We start from the raw sequence: 19,421 nt of genomic DNA, 5'->3' as shown, positions 1-19,421 counted from the left end.
GGGGAGGTGGGGGGATTTTTTTTACCCATGACTTCTTGTAGCGCCAACAAAACGACAGAGGACACAGGAAGGCGACGGGCACAAGCGCTCCTGCCCGTCGCCTCCCTGTGTCCTCTGTCGTTTTGTTGGCGCTTCACGAAGTCATGGATTACCGCTACCAACTAGCCCGAACCCAAACTCTAATAAGCTTTTTATCCGCCTGAAAACTTGCTGTCATCGCTTTTGTGACATTCTCTTACGTGAGTTGCTGCTGCAGATGAATAATACGGTGAGCAAGCCGCGCCCAACCTTTTGGCATTAGGTGGCTGCTGCCAATGCGCCAAGTCACCGTACCACATATCACCGGCGTAGGAAACTCAGATAAGAGCGGGTCGCGGAAGCAAAGTTGCCAGACGGGCGAGAAGCATTCCGCCAACAGCGAAGGATTCTCTGATGAGGCGGCGATCGTCTGTACAACTTAGACAACTCGCTCCCTATAATAGCGGCACCGCTTCCGAGTACCCCCGCGTGGCCTTGTGCCGGCTGCCTCGGACGTTTACGGATGGAGGCGTGAAGTGCGGTAATGTGATGCGCGGCGCGGTGATGGAGCGAATGAATTTTATGCCCGTGTAAATCCCCCTTTAAAGGAAGGTAAAATGACGTGTTAAGGGGGAAGCCTGCCGCACTCTGCATTCGCTCTTCCGGGGTGTTGCCGCTCTCGGCAACCGTTCGTCACGGTCTTGCCGTATTTCAAAGCCCCCGGCCTAGCATGGGTGGCTTCACTGCACTTACTTCGTTAGAATTGTTCGAAGAAAGAGGTTCGGGAGGCTTGTTAAAAGTACAACGGACGCCGACGCCATTCTTTCTCGGTCTTCGGAATCGGTAACCAAGGAAGCTTCGCCTGTTTCAATTAGACAAAATGGGGAAGCGGGAACCAGGAGAACCACATGGTACGGACTTGAAGCTTTCTCTGGCTCTGTATTGGTCGAGTCCATAGACATAATGCAGTGCGTGAATGCCAGTCGTTGATCACGAATGCAAATTATTAAAAACATTTATCATTTATGAATACCAGTAATTGTCAGTACAGACTAAGTACAGGTGAGTGCAGATTGAGTACGAGTGCGAGTGGGTACAGATTGAGTTCGAGTACTCGTAATTACAGAGTGAGCAGAGTGAGTTCGAGTACAAGTAAGTAGAGATTGAGTACGACTACCCGTAAGGGGTAATGCGTTTCAGTACGAGTGAAAGAATTATAATTGAGCGTTTGATGAGTGAGTACGAGTGATTTTGAGTACAGACAAGATTTTAGTGTGAGGTTGAGTGAGTACAGCATGAAGGAAAACTTGCTATTGACTTTCATTGAGTTCTTTCTATTTTGCCGGCCTATATTCTAGGAGTCGTACGGCGCAACATGCTCAATGCAGTGTTGCCAGCTTCGTGAAATTAGCACACTTTGCACTCGCATACAAAAAAAAATTGGTGCAGCTTGCACTACTGGCGGAAGGCTGGAGAAACAGCAGAGGCGGCGGCCCCTCTCACTTCGTCGGAGACCCGGCTGTTGCACTTTACATTTTTTAATTTCTCGCAGAACCTTCCCCATGACTAGCAGGCCCGGATCGTTTCGTCCACGTGCTTGGACATCTCTCCCAAAGTGAACCGAGTTATCACGCGCTATAACCCGCGGCTAAGTCCGAAGCCAACGCCCGCGCTATGAACCCAAAGGAAATGCTGTGCGCCCGGAGTGCGTTGAAAGCGCAATCGGATAGACGCCGGTGTCATAACGCGGGGGACCCCGGTTCGATTTCGATCACGGGGAGCATTTTTTTTAGATTCAAAGCATCTCTTAGTCTACCCTCCGCCGTCCGTCGGCGTCCAGCGTCCGCACCTCTCATCCTCGTCCACCTCTCCACGCCAGCTGTGATAACGCCGCTCTCCTCCTCGCCGCTCGGCTACTCTCGTGCCGGCTCAGGAAGACACCGGCAACACTGTCGCTCCAGGAGCCCTAACCAGCAGTGATAACGCCGCTCTCCTCGCCGCTCGGCTCGTCTCGTGCCGGCTCAGGAAGACACCGGCAACACTCACTCCAGGAGCCCTTAAATGGGAAGCGTGCTCGTCTCGTGCCGGCCCAGGAAGACACCGGCGACACTGTCGCTCCAGGAGCCATCTCATGATCGGGGCTATGTCCCTTCCTTGTTGTGCCGTCCACACCCCCACTGCGTATGCGCGTCTCTCCTCTATTCTCCTCTCCTCCAGCTGTATAAAAGCAGGTGCGCGTTCTGCGCGGCGTTCTGTCTGCTCCGAGACACCGCCTGCGCCGGTTCTGCTCCGGTGTGGAACCTACACGGAACACCCATGCTTTGCATCACCACATAGTTCCCTTCGGGAAGATGGTGTAATTTTTTTTCTCATTTGGCTGCACATGTTATCGTTCCCCGCCACTCCGGCGCAGTGGTTAGGTTGCCGGTTTCACAGGGTAAAGGTACCGGGTTTGGCTGCCAGGACCTCCCAAACCACAGCTCTGTTGTTACAAACGTCAGCTCCACAGACAACAAGATTCCAAACCAGATATTGTTCGGTTCAAACTGAAATTACTCACCACTTTAACACTAAGAAGCAAGTGGCGCCCTCGAACAAATCGTTTTGGTCCTTCGTTAGGCAAAAAAGGCAAAGACACTTTTAGGGGACTTCCCAGTTCCGATGCTGTGTTTTTAGAAAGAAAAGAGGTGCTACTTACATTTCGTGCCTGTGTAATATGCGGCGTATCGAACGTACAGCCCCCACAAAAATGAAGCTTTCAAAGAAAGTGTTAGCCATTTTGTAGTGCCAAAGCAGGTACTGGGCATCCAGCCGCCCAATGCGACTGACCCCTTCGCCTGGAGAGCGTGCTGCGTACCTTCTCTTGCTCGCGGGGGTGTTGGGCCAGAAGGTGCATAATAAAGGACAGGGTGGAGGCCGTGGTCTCAAAGCCGGCGAGCAGGAACAGCAGGCTGTTGGCCAACAAGGTGTCGTCGTCGATGGGCAACAGCTCTTCTGGGGGGCCCGCTGGGGGATCGCCGGCTTTCTGGGGCGCCGGTTGCTTGGCCGCATGCTGTCCGCGCAAAGCGAAGGACACGAGAGTGAGCAATTGGGAAGATTTTGTGGCTACAAAGATCGATTCACAATTTTGTAATTTCAGAGGACGAACTTCGTGCCAGGTGTCCCCAAAATGCATTGAAAACCCGGCTTAGCCTGATTCGTGACGCCTGAAAGGGGAATTCAGTGGCGGCACGTGAGTAGAACAAGCGCACGCGATCTTTGGAGAACTCCCATTCAGGAGAAGCTGTCGCGTGAAGTTCGAGAAGCTGCCCGTCCTAGTAATTGGCGCTAGAATAAAAGAAACGAACGCGAACAAAGGGAAGCGAGCACGGTGTATACCAGTAAAGGAGCAATTAATAATCGCTTAATAATACCAGACATTAATTAATAATAGCAGACTTAAACGCTCGAAGAAATTCCCGCTGATGTTGAATACAGGCTGTATGTATTACGGATTTCTTCTTTTAACTGGCGCTTCAACGCAAGCCAGGCTCACCCGTTGGGAGCTTACTCTTGGCGAAGCGGCTCTATTTATGAACCCTTCTAGCCGAGACACAGTTTTTTAGTCGCGGTTCTCAGCCTACACGAACATTATGTTTTCTCTAACCACTTTTAGATACGCAGCTGATTCGCGCTTAGTAAACAGGGACGCAGCCGTGGGCCGCAATTTAAACGACCGTGTAAGCCAGACATCGCGCACGTGTTCCAGGGTAAATCCACTAAGCGTGAGGACGAGTATTGCCATGCACTGAGCCGGTCGAAACAATAGCCTGATTGTTGGCACAACATTGTACACCGCTGTGTCCGTGTCCTTTGTCACAATACACCTTGTGACCATTCACTGCCTCCAAAGGAGAAAATGCTTCCGGGTAGGACATATGCAAAAAAAAATAAAATAAAAAAAATGCACTGGCTCTTCGCGTGAATGAAGAGCGCTAAAACATTCGTAACGCACACTGAGTCTTTCCCGCTGGCTGAACATTAGTCCTGTTATTGACCTGGAGAAAAATAGACTGAATGCCCTTTTATGTATCGCGTCATGATGTCAAACGATAGGTAAAGAATGGGGAAAAAAGTCAGTACATGACTAGTGCTTGTAACGTTTTTTTATTTAGAAATACTGTCGCGAAGCATGCCTCTGTTTTGTTTACTTATGTGTTTTGTATTCAGTGTCTGGCCGAGCCAGGAGGTTTTATCTGTGTACGAAGCGGACCGCGTGTTATGTTCCCTTTTATTTGCCTTTCATTTTTACATGCACCCGAAAAACCCTTCTATTCGCCAACTAAGTCTAACCTGTGCCATTCACCGACAGCAAGGCCTCCATCCCGAGAAAGTCAAGGAATACGTCGCGAACTGCACCATGGTAAACGAAGCCACTGCTCCGTCGTTTTGCAGCAGCCGCGGGAGCCGCTATCGTTCCGGGATCCCCCGATGAAGAGCTGGAAGAGTGGCTTGCAGGTTGAGCGCGTACGAAGTTTCAACAGGTGTGATGACGAAGGCACTTTCTGTCATGCGTTGTTCTGTTTAGAAGATGCAGCTCGAAGATGGTTTGAGAACCACAAAAGCTCCCAGACCGACTAGACTGTTCAAAAGCAAGTAACTTAAAACATTGACCACAGTCGTGCGAAAGGTGCAAGCCGCGCTCTTGCTCGAAACGCGCACTCAACACACCAACGAAGGGTCGTGATCTTTGTTGAGCAAATAAAGAGATTGTTTCGCCGAGCGGACCCCGAAATGACTGAAGAAAGGAAACTCGGGTTTCTGATGCGGGGGGTAAAGCAAGAGCTGTTAGATTGCCTCGTTCTTAACCCCCCCCCCCCCCCCCCCCCCCCCCCCCCCCCTGAGGCTGCCGCGTTGTAGAAACGTATGAAATTCGAGCGAGGCAGTCCGACCCCCCAGCCAACGCGCTGGTCTCGGAGGCCATCGGTGCACGGGCTATTAGCTACGATATACTGCGTGAGACCGTCCGAACAGTGGTCAGGTAAGAGCTCCAGAAACTTTTTCCAACGACGCAGCAACCTCACGTCGCTGGCCTAAGCGACGTGATCCGCGAAGAAGTGCAACTAGTACTGGGGACGTCTACGTCGCTGGAACCACCGTGCGAGCCGCAAGCTATGGCGTACGCCGCTTCTGTTCACCGCCACCGCCCGCCGGTTGCTACTCGTCAGCAGAAGCCGTCCTTCCGCTGCCCCCTGTCGCCCGGCCGACTCCCTGCTGTGCAACCCTCACCCCCAGAAAAACCTACGTGTGGCAAACCCCAGACCGTCGCCCCCTGTGCTAACACTGCGGAGAAGCCGGCCACATCTACCCACGCTGCCCGTACAAGCGACTTGGAATACAAGAATTCCCCATCGACGCACCTCCTCCGTTGCCCAGACAGCGCTCCAAGGAGATCAACCATCACCTGAACCGCAGAAAATGAGGTCCACAACGCTGCAACCGTTCGCCGTCGCTCTACCCATGGGTTTCGCTGAGCAACCAAAGCAACGCTGACTTTGCACGTGCAAGATCCCCCCTCCCAGAAAAGGGAAACAAAAAAAAAAATTGGCGCAGCTTCCACTAGTGGTGCAAGGCTGGAAAAACAGTAGAACTCGCGGCCCGTCTCCCTTCGTCAGAGACCCGGCTGTTGCACTATCATCAGCAGCAGCATTTCACTAGGCCCCTGCAGGATGAAGGTCTCTCCCATCGACCACCAACCACTTCCGTCCCGCGCCGCTCGAGTCCATTCTTTGCCTCCCAATTTCCTTATTTCGTCCCTCCGTCGAGTAATTGGCCTTCCTCTTTTTTCTAGCCCCGTCTGTCGGTGTATACTCTGTCACCCAGGTAGTCCACTGATTATCATTTAGCATAACTACACGGCCACCCAATTACATTTGTTTTTCTTTATTTCAACCATGATATCTTCTGCACTAGTTTGTTCTATGATCCAGGAAGATCGTTTCCTGTCTCTGAAGTGTTACTCCGGCTCATTATTCGTTTCCTGGCCCGTTAAGCCGACCTAACTTTGCTGTCAAGTTGTTCAGTAACACTCCAAGTTTCTGCTCCTTATGTCATCACCTCACATTTATTTCTCAACTTGCCGCTGAAACTTCTCCATGACTGGCAGGAGCGGAGCGTTTCGTCCGCAGGCTTTCACATCTCTCCCAAAGTGGACCGCGTTAGCATGCGCTAGAACCCGGGGCCAAGTCCAAAGCCAACGTCCGTGCTACATATTTTAATACAACGTGAGCGCAGTCCCAAAATTCTGTCTCTCCGATACCCTTTCCCACACTTGAGCTGTGGGAGAACCCGGTGACCACTGGCCATCTTGACGTCCAGCGATTCCTGGCATACTGAGCGAAGGCTTTCTGCTCACCTCATGGATACCCTAAGTAGGCAACCACTCCCACTTCAGAAAGCTCAAATAAACGTCTCTCTCTCTCTCTCTCTCTCTCTCTCTCTCTCTCTCTCTCTCTCTCTCTCTCTCTCTCTCTCTCTCTCTCTCTCTCTCTCTCTCTCTCTCTCTCTCTCTCTCTCTCTCTCTCTCTCTCTCTCTCTCTCTCCGTGTTACAAATCCAGAGGAAATGGTGCGCGCCCGGTATACTATGATAGCTCAATAGACTCTCGTTTCATAACGCGAAAGACCCAGGTTCGATTCCGACCACGGGAAGCGGTTTTTTCTTTCCAATTGGCTGCATATGTTATTGTTCCCCACCGATGCTATCCCGTGCCCCTCGGGCCTTTGGGGTGGCCCAGTGGTCAGGTTGCGGGTTTCCCGCCTTAAAGTTTCGGTTGGATTCCCGGCACCTCCCTAACCAAATCATTTTCTCGAGGCTGGGGGGTTCTGTCTACGCCGGACGGATTTGTGCCGGCCGAAACAACTCCGCTGTGAAACCCAGCAACTCCAGGAGGTGAAGTTGCACTACGGCGAAAAATCGAAAACCCTCCGACGACGCAACGACGCACCGAATACCTACATTCACGAAGCGACCAAGGCCCGACGCCTCCACCTAACCCTGACGCGACACTAGACGTGAACCAGCCCGCCATTATCAAGACGACGACAAGCACGACGCGCAGCCACCGACCGTCAACAAGCAAAAGCCGAGACACCGCGCCCCGACGCACTCGGAATTCTAAGACGACAAGGTTCGATGTACGGTTATCCATCGACGGCCTTGACGTGGTCGCTCTGGTAGACACGGGAGCCGACTACTCATTAATCGGCGGATCACTCGGAACGAAGCTCAAAAAAGTTACGACCAGCTGGAATGGTCCCCGTACCCCACAGCCGGAGGTCTCCTCGTCACCCCAAGGCGAACGTATGCATCGCGCGTCACCATAAACAAACGGCACTACGCACATTGCTGTTTTCGTCATACTTCCAAACTGCTCCGGCGAGGTAATTCTCGGAATGGACTCCTGGCGAACAAAGGTGCTACTTGAGAGTTTTATCTGACCGTTTTTCATGGTCCCCACCTCTCAGACAGCAAGCAAGAGCGCCATTGCGCATTCTTGGTGCGCTCTGGCGCAAGAGGCGTTACCCATAGAGTTTCATGGGAACGCTGTAGGGGACACTGACGCTATTGTCTATGCGAGCCGCCAAATAGCGGCTTGAACTCCGGAGGAGGCGGCCATCCATGCCTGGAGGAGGCGTGATTTTCGAACTTGGCTTGACCCAGCCGTTACCTTGATTTGACTAAAAGTACTCTTTTTGAAATACAGAAGCTGTAACTAATGTTCATTAGTGTACAAATAATTAAATCGTGAAAACAGATTGTACTTCCTGTTCATTTTATATTGAGGTTTAGAAGAATTCTATCAGACGGGAACGGCTCAGCTTAGCGGAGCCGACCATTAGGCTGAGCAGGCGGCGAAGCGCTTATGTGTTTTTGTGTGCGAGTCGGCGACGGCATGTGGCTGAAGCATGGCGGCTGTACGGATTCCACAAGTTTCCATGGCCACGGGCGGTGACAGCGATTGTGCGAGCGCCTTATTCACGCCAATAATTGCAGGCAGCTGATTACCGGCGTGAAAGGGCAGCCTAGCAGATAATGGTTGCATTGGCGGAATCATTCTGTGCATGTGACCTATACCTCTTGTTTCGCCGCTTTCTACCGTGATAAGGTGCTGACCACGATCAACGTGGTTGTGACCCACCCGCCGGATGAAGCTCCCGCGATATTATTACATGGAGAAAAACTAGACGGCTGTACACATATGCCTACTGCTGGTAAAGGTTTTTGATTTGGCTTAGCGGCTACCGCACTCGTGTTCTTGCAAGCGTCGTCATGAACGGGACTAGGACGTGCCAGCGTGCTCGTACTGTCCACCTTGTGCGGAATCTCGAGTTCGCGTCCGTTTTCACAAGTGCCGTGGAACATGGCTAGTTCTAGTGTAGGGGCTACACGGTGATGCTACTGCTTTCTGTATCCACTTCATTCCACCCGAGCAGTATTTTATAATTGCAGCCACTGGAATTGGGCGCTAACAGTACTTCTGCCTCGAAATCCGAAGACAAGTGCACATAACAACCGCCAAGTCTCAAGTTAAGCCAACTTCTACAATCATGAGTCTACATCCCACAATCGGCTCCATGGTGGTTTAACGATTGCAGCGCCAGTACCCCCTCTAGTTTTTAGTATGAAACTCTATGGCGTTACCGGAGTGCGGCCCCGCGTCCCTCGCCGGGCATGTTGAGCGGACCGTCGCGGCAACTTACGCTCCCGCGCGGAATTCTAACATGGCTGCCCCTAGTAAGGCGAGCGCGTTACTGCGAGCTCCTTTTATTTAGTTGAAACGTGAGCGACGAAACCGCGAAAGCCCTTTCGAATGGTCAAAGATGTCACACATTCCGACAAGGTTTAAAACCGAAGCGAAAACCGTCGACCGAGGCGCGAGCCTACTTCTATGCAGGTGCCTGAAAGACAGCCTTGTCTTGGCTAATCCAAAATTGAATGGTTTCTTTTAAATTATGAAGGACCATTATATGGCTTCAGCGGCGAAACTATATAATAAGTGAAATAATGCCATAAACAAAGTATTTTAATTCATTTGAGCGACCAAAATACTAATTATTATTATATTTAATTTTGAATGACGTTTTCATTACAAAGGCACAAAGCATGACCAGTGACGCGAATCAATTCCCGTCGAAGGAGATACGGCTATTCCTTAGCGAAAAGCCTTTCAGCCTCTGCGGCTCCGGTTGTGCTGAGCTGGCCGTCGAAAGCGGAGCGGGCCGTCAAAAACGGTCAGCTAAAACTCTCCATTATTGATCTTCAAGGAAAAGTCAGAAAGTTTCTCCGATGATCATGCCACGCGGTGAAAGCCAAGCACCCCACACCGTGCTGCTCCAAGGATTCCCGATGAACACGTCACCCTGCCCCCCAGTACAATCCGGATGATGAGCCGTTTATTGCGAAGATGCTGATCATGATACTGACGGAATTGTATAAATCGACGATAGCATACTTCTCGAGCGCGTTGTCTCCGTCGCAAGAGGCATTGCGCGTTGAAGCAAAGTAAAACGCATAGTTTTGGTCACGAATTTTGCAGTGGAATATAAGCACCTAAACAAGGGCGCTTTTATTCCATTCCTCGAATGCAGAAAGTGAGTGACATGATCGCTGTCGCCGACTTTCAACGCGAATCGGATGACACCTTCAAGCCCGCTCACTTCTTTAACGTCAGCCAGCGCTTTCGCAATAAAGACAGGAAAAGTGGAGGTCTTCACTACATTGCTACAGTGCCTGTTTTTCGTCGACTTCCAAGCTACGTGGGACTGCTCTTGCGAAGCACTGAATAATCAACGAAGATGAGGCATCGGACAAGCGCGAAGCTGTCCGGACGCATGTTGACGACATGCTCAGCGACATCAGACAACCCTCGAAAAGGCCTTGGACAGCTTCACTTGTGGTTGTAAAGCAGAAAGACGACACATTAAAGTTCTGCGTTGGCTACCGACGGCTGAACAAAATCACGAAAAAGACGTGTGCCCGCTCCCAGGAATCGATGACGCCCTCGATCACCTTTTTCATGCGAATTGCTTCTCGTCGATGCACCTGAAAACAGGGTACTGGCAAGTTGCAGTGGAGGAGAAGAGTGCCTTTATAACGACGGACGGAAAGTACGAATTCAACGGGATTCCGTTTGTGCAGTGCGCGCGCACCACGGCACCAGCAACATTTCAACGAGTTATGTACACTGTGCCAGCCGATCTGAGGTGGCACACCTGCCTGGTCTACCTCAACGACGTTGTGGTGTCCGTCCGTAAGTTCTACGCACAAGCTTGGCGAGGTTTGAGTTTGTACTTGACGCGATTCGCTCGTCGGGGTTAACGCTGAAGCCTGAAAAGTGCCGCTTCGCGTACGAGGAACTCAAGTTTTTTGGCCTCGTCGTCAATGCCGATGGAGTCCTGCCTGACCCGGTGAAAACTTCAGCCATAGCGAACTCCCAAGGCCAAAGGACAAGAGGGGCGTGCGAAGATTCCTCGGACTGTGCGCATACTACCGGTGCTTCGTCGCACACTTTGCACGCAATGCAGATCCACTCAAGCGCTTGACGAAAGATAGCACCCCTTTTTGCTGGGAACACACCCAAGGAAAAGCATTCCGCGACGCGTGCGGAACGCGTGCACAACGCGTGCGAAGCCCGCCTGTCCTAGCTCATTTCTACGAACATGCCGAGACGAAAATGCACACAGACGCCAGTGATATAGGCTTGGGGGCCGTCCTCGTCCAAGATCAAAGCTGCTGGAAAAAAGTAATCACTTATGCCAGTCTTCGTCTATCAAAAAAAAAAAGTACTCAGCCTCTTGAAACAGTTCCTTGCTATCATATGGGCAATTGATAAATTCCGCCCGTACGTGTATGGCCGACCATTTAACTGAAGTGGTGACAGACCATCATGAGCTGTGTTGGTTCGCCAATTTGAAGGACCCCCTGGCCGTCTCGGGAGATGAAGCCTGCGCCTCGAAGAATTCGACGTGACCACCGTTTAAAAATAGGGCACGAAACACTCGTACGCAGACTGCCTGTCACGCGCCCTTGTCGACCCACCGCCACAGGACCCCGACAAATACGGTGCGTTTCTCGGTATCCTGACCACAATCGACCTAGCTTCCCAGCAGCGTGCCGACCCTGAGTTGCGCCTTATAATAAACTGCCTCGAAGGACTTAACGTCGCCGTGCCAAGGGCCTTTACGCGCAACTCCGCTGGATTCTGCCTAAAACTTCGGTGCTAGTGAAGACCTTCGACACTACAACGAGAACGAAGCACCTTCTCGTCATCCCCGCCGGCCTCCGCGGTGAAATCTTGGGTGCGTGTCACGACGCACCATCATCAGGGCAACTCACCACGGCACGTACTCTCGGAAAGATCAAGACAAAATACTACTGGCCCACCTTACATCCGACGTCACCCACTAAGTCCAGATCTGCCGCGACTACCAGCGGCGGGAAACGCCGCCGACGAGACCGGCCGGACTCCTGCAGCCCATCGCCGTACCATTGCGGCCCTTTCAACAGATCGCAATGGACCTTCTGGGCCCGTTCCCTACGTCACGAGCCACGAACAAGTGAATTCTTGTGGCCACCGACTACTTTACGCCCTGCGCAGCGGCCGCTGCTCTTCCCAAGGAAACTGCAGAAGAGGTCGCCAAGTTCTTCATCAACCAGGTTTCACTGCGACTAGAGCACATCAAGTTCTAATCACGGAACGCGGAACGGCCTTCATGGAGGAGTAAGACTCCTTGCATCAGCAAGGAGTCTTGCGCTACAGTAGCATGGATTACCGAAGAAAGACAGCATACCACCCCCAAACAAACAGGCTAATGGAGCGCTTGAACGAGGCGATTGCAACTATGCTGTCTGTGTACGTCGATGTTGAACATAAGATTTGGGACGAACTCTTCTCTTATGTCACGTTTGCGTGGAACATAGCTGTTCAAAAAACTGCACAGATGACACCGTTCGAGCTTCTTTATGGAAGACAATAGCCCAAAACACGATGGGGAAGCGAGACCTCTCACGCGTACAACTGGGTATTAATGCTTTCGCGTTCACAACCCCTAGGAAGTGTTTTGGTGTCTTCGGGCTTTTTTGTTATGAATATTACGAGTGGTCCGTACAGAATACCTGCCTGTACTTGTCTGTGTGCTGTAATCATTGCTGTTTTGAAGCGAAGCTTTCTATGCCTAACTGAAGGCAACCGTCCAGTCACCAACGCGCACTGCAGGAAAGCGAACATTACGCGATTGGTTTCACAAAACAATGATGATAATGATGATTATGATAAGCGAAGGCGCGTCAAGGGCCCCAAGAAAAAAACTCTTCCCGTGGTCGATATCGAAACTCGATCCCCCGAGTTATGAAGCTGAGATCTATCCGATTGCGTCATTCGGACACGGTAAAAACAATTTAGTTTTTGCACTCTGCCGGAGGTGGCAAGGGAGAAAGTTTCGCGTTTTAATCATTTTTTTCCTAAGAAATGGGCTTTCATTGTTTTGTGTATACTTTATATTATTGCGCGCAACGTACACTTTTTCCCGTTCCATATTTCTTTTTTTGCAGCCTTTTCCTGTGTAATGTACACCAGGTACTCCGATGGTACAATAGACGGTCAGATTAATAACCAGAAAAAAGCCCCGGGCTGCGGGCGTGTTTTTTGCATTTCTACTCCCTTCACTGCGGAGAACTCTGCAGGGTGATTGAACAACATACCTGGGCGTCGAGAAGCAGCTGAAGGATGTCCATTCGTCGGGTTTTCCCGCCACCGGCGTTGCTAACACCGCCTCCCAAACGCCGTCGCGCCTCCACAACGCTGCGAACGTTGTCTATTATCTCCCAGGAGCGCCTGCGAGGACATCGGCATGATCACTTCAGTCGATCTGCTTTCTGGAATCACGAAATAACTTGTGGCTCCATAAAGTCTTCCAAACTTTGGGAAATGGGAAGGTTGCATGCGTGCTGTGCCTTGTGTATCTTTAATACGATTAGCTCTGCTGCCTAATGCGCTGCCTACAGGGCGTCATGAGCCCTGTATCCCGTCTTATCCGAAGCCATCAATTCGTGAAGCCTCGGCAGCCTGGACTGCTGACAGAGGGGCGAGGAGGGTTGAGGGGAGAGAATGGGTGGCTCTTTCAGCGAATTACGTTGATCGCTAACCTCCCCCGCTTCGTACAGCAGACCTTAAAGCCATCGGAATTATCAGCCCAATATCGCCGTGCGTCTACTGCTCATGGGCAATAAGAGAGAGAAGAAGAAGCGCTTTATTGAAGAAGGACATGCAGAGAGGTTTGCCAACATGCGAACGTCGACATGCTACTCTGCGGGAAGGGGAATAGGGAAAAGGTAGACGATTAGTAAAAACAGGAGCAGTAGAGGAAAGGAGAAAAAAATAGCGTCACACATAAGGGCATTGATTGTGGCGAGGACTGTCCGCGTAAGGGGGCTATAATGTCTCAGCGATGCCAATATCTTCAAGATAGCCAAAAAATAACGCACCAAGGACTTTCCTTTGAGAGGAGGGAGATTGCCATGGTACAAGTATCAGGCTCAGCGTAATTGGTCCAGGGTGAAGACATTTTATCTTCTGGTGTAACCAGCTCCTTGCGTCGGTGTAGGCGCACCACTCTAGGAGCACGCTAATTCGTTTGATAGAACTTCCTCGTTACCCTTAACAAAATAGCTCCCGTCTATCACAGGCCTATTATGCAATATATCATGAAAAAAACTTTACCCTGGTATTCTTAATCGTTCTTCCACTCGGCCTTTAGGGTAGAAAATCCTTGAAATCGATTTTCCCATGCATAAGCATTGCGGAATGCTCCCCTCAGCCAAGTGGAAGGAACAAACGAAGTGGAGGAGGGACTCAGAATGCCGCCCTTAGCCTAGGGACACACCTGCGGTGCTGAAGTGAATCTCAACATAGGTTAGCCCAGCACTCGAAGTCTTTAGACACAAAGCGTGTGTCTAAGTTTTGCACCCTTCCTAGCTTCACGATATCAGTTTCCACGCATGGGTCCCGTACCGGTAAGCGAAAACTCTCGTACCGTACGAACATTGATCTCGTACACGAACATTGATCTCGTACAGCAACTGTTTAGCTTTAAATAGAAATTGTTTCACAATGTGAAGTTGACGCCCAAAACAATACATGCCTTCGCGCAGACATAATTCACATGACGACGACAATACGCGAAAGAAGTCAGACACACATCGAAATATCTCTACTCAAATGCATGGCTGCCATGAATGCAATATGAATAAATATGGGGCGTTTTCTTTCTGCTGAAGCACATATTTCTTTCTGCTGGAGTACGCAGTCGTCATTTGGGACCCTTTCACTAGGAATAATGTAGAAAAATTAGAAAGAATACAAAAGAAATCTGTTCGATTTATATTTAACTTATACGGTCTCTACTCCATTACTGAACTTCTCAACAAAGGAAGGTTCCCATCGGTTTCCCAGAAAAATCGCATCTGTCGCTTAACATTTCTTTTTCAAATAGTCAAAGGGCACCACCATGTAGATACTTCGCTCATTTCACCCTATTCTTCTGGTTATGCTACGAGAAAACGGCACTGCCTCATGATTTCACCATTTGTCCCGCAAAATAACTCCTTTAATTATTCCTTTTCACACGTACCATTGTAGACTGGAATGACCTGGCAAATGATGTCTCACAAAGCTGATTATCCTTATTCGAGTCGCACTTGCTTTGATTGTTGTTGCGTCTTTTTTTTTTTACTTGCCGTCGACCATGTTTCTGTATAATTATGTGTCATGTTATGTACTCGTTACAAAGATGTAACCCAACCTGCTATGATCTCGTTACGAGATCGCAGTATCTACAAATAAATAAATAAATAAAAATATGAACAGTTTTTTGTAGCCGAATGTTTATTCCCCATACCCCGGCCCAATTCAGAAGTATCCAGATCACGTTGATAAGCGGTGAAGTAATACGGGTGTTCATAATCTTGTAGACTACATAATCGTCTGCAGACAGGCATATTGAACAGGAAACGACCGGAGATATACCATTCATTAAATTAAATGGTAAGAAAAAATGAGAGACAAAATCATTTCTTCTTTTTCTTTAAGAGAATAGAAGAATACGTCGTAACAATGCAAACCTAAGTAACGCATCACTGCAGAAGGAAGAGCAAACATTGGTAGCCCTATCTGAAGACAGGCATAGACAGAATCCTTGTCGGTTATCTCCAACCCGACTCCAAACAACAAGAACATTCCGTAGGGAACTTCGGCTCTCTCCTCCCCCCTCCCCCCGCTCTTTTGTAAGCCACAACGCTTCATGTCACACAACACAACACAATGTGCACAACACGCATCCACAACAAGGATGCGAGCGACGTGCTCGTATACTGCAGCTCGCGGCGCCGAAGCTTCTAAGTAGCCAACGTGAGAGACCCACTTGCTGTGCAACGTGGCACCGTACATCCAGGAGACGCACTGTCCCAGGATGGGAAAGGCGACGAAGGCGGTGGTGAAGGCGGTCTCGGCCTCGTACAGGATGCCCCGCAGAAGCTGTGCCAGGGGGTTGTCCGGCTTCTTCTGGCTGTCCAGCTGCGCAGGGAGCGAAATCGCGACGTCAGCATCGTTCCTTTCTGCCATTAAACGCACGTTGCATGTCTGAGCGCGTACTTTAAAGACAAACGCGGTCACCACCCCCCTCGCTGGCATCAATAAGCGGTTCGTGCGTGGGTTGACCTCTGAATTCGCAGCTACTACGGTAAGAAAACACAGTCGAAGGATATTTAAAGAAATAGATGGAAGTGAAGTGAATCGGCGAGCTGCTAACAAAGCGGCGAAAGCCTTAAAACTGTAATACTGGCCACCGGGGAGCCTGCATGGCAGAGTACTTATCAACGCAATCATGAAGCATGTATACAATGTGTGGACGGGTATATCCCCCAGCAAGGGAAAAGAAGTGGATTTTATCAAAATACAGCGATAGTTATAAAGCAACTGAATAGCTAAAATTCACCAGCAGTGAAACATAACCCCTACTGTTTCGCAAAAAGTGTGCCCTGAAACATGTGGGCAGAAAATAAAATCAGAGGCACAAACACTTCCCCTTTCAATACCTCGTCTGCGGTGAATGCAAAGCAGTCTCGCATAGGAACAATTCTTTTTTCCCTGTGGGCAGTGACCGATTTCCTGAGGGCCCACCGCGTGTACTACTCGGCGTTTATTCTATGCAACACGTCGTTCCTGACAGTGAGGGATAAAATATTAGACCAGAGTAGGCATCGGAGGTGAAGAAAATTGTACCGAATCGAAGAGAGACTTGGAATCTCAGTCGCGCTGTAAAGGCCATATTAATTGATTGATTGATTGATTGATTGATTGATTGATTGATTGATTGATTGATTGATTGATTGATTGATTGATTGATTGATTGATTGATTGATTGATTGATTGATTGATTGATTGATTGATTGATTGATTGAATGTAGGGTTTAACGCGCCGACGCTACACAGGTGATGAGGCTCGCCGTAGTGGAGGGCTCCGGATTAATTTTGACCACCTGGGGATCTTCAACGTGCGCCGTAATCTCGAACACACGGGGTTTTCGCTTTTCGCCTCCGTCAGAAAAGCGCCCGCAGCGGCCGGAAATTAGCCCTCGTCCTTGTGCTCGGCCGCACAGCGCCATAACCATTGAGCCACCGTGGCGGGTAAAGGCTACATAGCACTGGGAATTAAAATTGGGCTGGGTAATACTAGCGAAATATTTCCCACACAGGTGTTTCGATTTGGACCTGCTCATATTACAGCCAGCGCAGCCGTTAGTCGAACCCGAAAACCTTGTGACAGCACCACGACACGTCAGGTGCAGCGTGAAACGACGGCCAGTGGAACTTGGCAGATTGCTGAAACAGGTCGCGAAATACTTGATAAGAAATGTATATACTATTCGGCAGTCTGTAGCCGCATCTTTGAAACGTCACATCACAGGAACCTCATACTTCAGCAGACGTCCAAACGCAGCATCGTCGTAATACGCCCACCCGAAGGTGCTGCGCGAAGCCCTACAAACTCTTAGTGGTACATAGATGGGTAAATCTTTAAGATGCGTTAACAGCGCTTTCATAAATGCTCACTTGTGGATATTCGCAAAGTTTTGACGGTCAACCGTTTGCTGCGGCTTAAACGGCCCGCAACTGCAGGCGGTTTCTCGCACGCCGTTTACGAGCCTCTTCCGCGCACCGTGCTCCGTGACCTTGACAACTTTCATTCGCGTTCCTCTGTCCCAGCGATCACCTTAGCTCGCCTAGCTGTGGCACTGGCTGTCTGTAATTGTTCTCGTCGTTCTGAGGCACCCACAATGTGGCGCCGTTGTTCTGATTCGACCATTTTGCCACCTAATCGGCTGTGCACTCGCCTATCACAGTTCACTTAGCATTACGCACTAACGCGTACAAGCGGCCACGTGACGCCTCCGAAAGCAGCCGACGATTTGGAGATAGTTTCTCGGGTGGCATGAAGCCGAGGCGCCTGCTGCAGCGGCAGCCTCGGATTCCACGGTGCCCCTCTCCTGGCTGCTTGGCCACTGATGTGCACCGTGCACTCTGCGTCAATCGCGCTCCCCTTTCTTCCTATTCTTTCCCACTCCTGTCACTCCTTCGTTCTTGAGTCCGCGCAACATTGCGGGTCACTTGTTGGCAACACGGCCCTCTTGTTATTCAAGGACTAGTCGAGAAAAGGGCCCACCGATAAACAGCATCGCCACAACTTGCCCTACCTGACCCTGAATAATACACTGCCATGCACAAATGAGACCCGAACACGAAAATGCGAACCAGAACGCCCAAATAGCGCGATTTCTTTTCATGAATGTCCAAATGACCGGGGCCTTAGTTACAAAAACACAGTTGAGAAATGTGGCTTTCCTAATATAGCAATAGCGCGCCGTTACTAGACCTCCACGAACAGTATTTTTTTTTTAATTTCCACTTTCCATGGCTATACTTATCAGAAAGCGTAAAAAACCAGCAGCTAGACTGATAAAGCATACTTTCATTCGTGGAGAGAAAAAAAATGGCATCCAGCCAGGAGTTTTCCGTTGACAGTGGAGGCGGTATGCGCCAGCTGGAGGTATGCATTGGCGGCGACGCGTTATGAAACTCCATATCGAGGCCATCCTCGCTTCCTGGGAGGTAACAGAACCGCCGGAGAGAATTCGTCACTCGATCCTACATCTACGCGGACTGCACACGCTGGCCCGCCTCCAAAAGGCGACACTAGACGTCGACGTTACTGTCCATCCTGGTGAAAAGTCAAGTTAGAAGCAATTCCTCTCTCAAGGCCTTCCTGTTTGTGTAAGCTTGTCACTGATTACACTCTCGACGTAGAGCCCTAGCTTTAATACTGCCTTGTTAGGGGCGTCGTGCCCGTAATGCTTGAGGCTTTCGTTCCCATTTCTCTGCCCTGGTGATGATCGAGCTCTCCAGCAGCGCGTACAGTTGAGTATGCAGGCTTTCAATGAATGTCGGCTTTTATTGGAGCAATTCATTGAAACAGATCAACACGAATATGAAGTGCATCTCTGCTTGTTACTACCCTGCGCATTACCCATTTCCCCCTAATTACTACGGGGTCACTGGACTTTAAGCTCATGTCGAATGGAAAAAAGATCAGTTAGAACTTTGTGCTAGTCACTTTGTGTTCGCCGCCCCTGGGGTTTTTTTGCGCTTCGCGCCTACGCTCGTTAGGAGGAAAACATAAATCCCCCTTCCGCGCAATAAAACATTGTTTGGTGCCTGCTTACCTGCCATGCGAGAGCGCAATTCGCGATGACGTCAAGGGACAGTCCCTGGGCCGCCTCCATGACATCGATCGCTTCCCCGTTATCAGCCTTCCGCTCCATGACGCTCATGAAGTCCTCCACGCACCGGCTGATGATCGGCGTCATGAGCTTCATCTTGGCAGCGCTAAAACTCGGATTCAGGACTGTCCTCACGTGCTTCCAGTCGGCCCCTGCGGAGTTATGGAAGGACATGAGGACGGAGAAAGTAGTGTCCGGAGGAAACGTCAAAGACAAAGATACCAAGAACGGCTTACGAGTAAGAACTAAAATAACTCCTGGGACACCTACGCACTTAAGAGTAAAAAAGGCAAAAGCGTTAACGTCTAGTTGAGCACTGCCGAGTGCTTCTTTTAGTTTTGCGCTGCGAATGATTGTGGCTGTTGCGCCGCTGTGCCGGGTCCGCCGAGCAAGTGCTTGATTGCCGCCGAGCACAGCGCTCACACCCAGAGCTCCACCTTCGGCTTTCCAGAGAGAGAAAGAGCCAGCGGAAGTATCGAATACAAGCGTAAGCATCATTACCGACTCCCAAAGGGCATTAGATTGTTTTCT

The 19,421-nt window shown here is 50.2% G+C and overlaps 1 protein-coding gene across 1 annotated transcript in view; it reads right to left on the bottom strand.

Annotated features, from left to right (window-relative positions):
* Window positions 1-19,042, bottom strand: part of LOC144137036 (cytochrome P450 3A14-like) — a gene marked incomplete at its 5' end in the record, with an annotated part of 31,220 nt that extends 12,178 nt beyond the window's left edge. Inside the window, 4 exon segments of the mRNA XM_077669441.1 lie at window positions 2,876-3,070; window positions 12,759-12,891; window positions 15,476-15,627; window positions 18,834-19,042. Of these exon segments, the coding sequence (XP_077525567.1) occupies window positions 2,876-3,070; window positions 12,759-12,891; window positions 15,476-15,627; window positions 18,834-19,042 (689 nt within the window).
* Between the last annotated feature and the right edge of the window lie 379 nt (window positions 19,043-19,421).

The sequence above is a fragment of the Haemaphysalis longicornis genome, unplaced genomic scaffold, assembly GCF_048455015.1.
Source record: "Haemaphysalis longicornis isolate Haplotype H1 unplaced genomic scaffold, Haemaphysalis longicornis Haplotype H1 scaffold_1, whole genome shotgun sequence".
Lineage (NCBI taxonomy): Eukaryota > Metazoa > Arthropoda > Arachnida > Ixodida > Ixodidae > Haemaphysalis > Haemaphysalis longicornis.
Note: the sequence above shows the minus strand (reverse complement) of the source record. Positions and strands in the feature narration are given on the sequence as shown.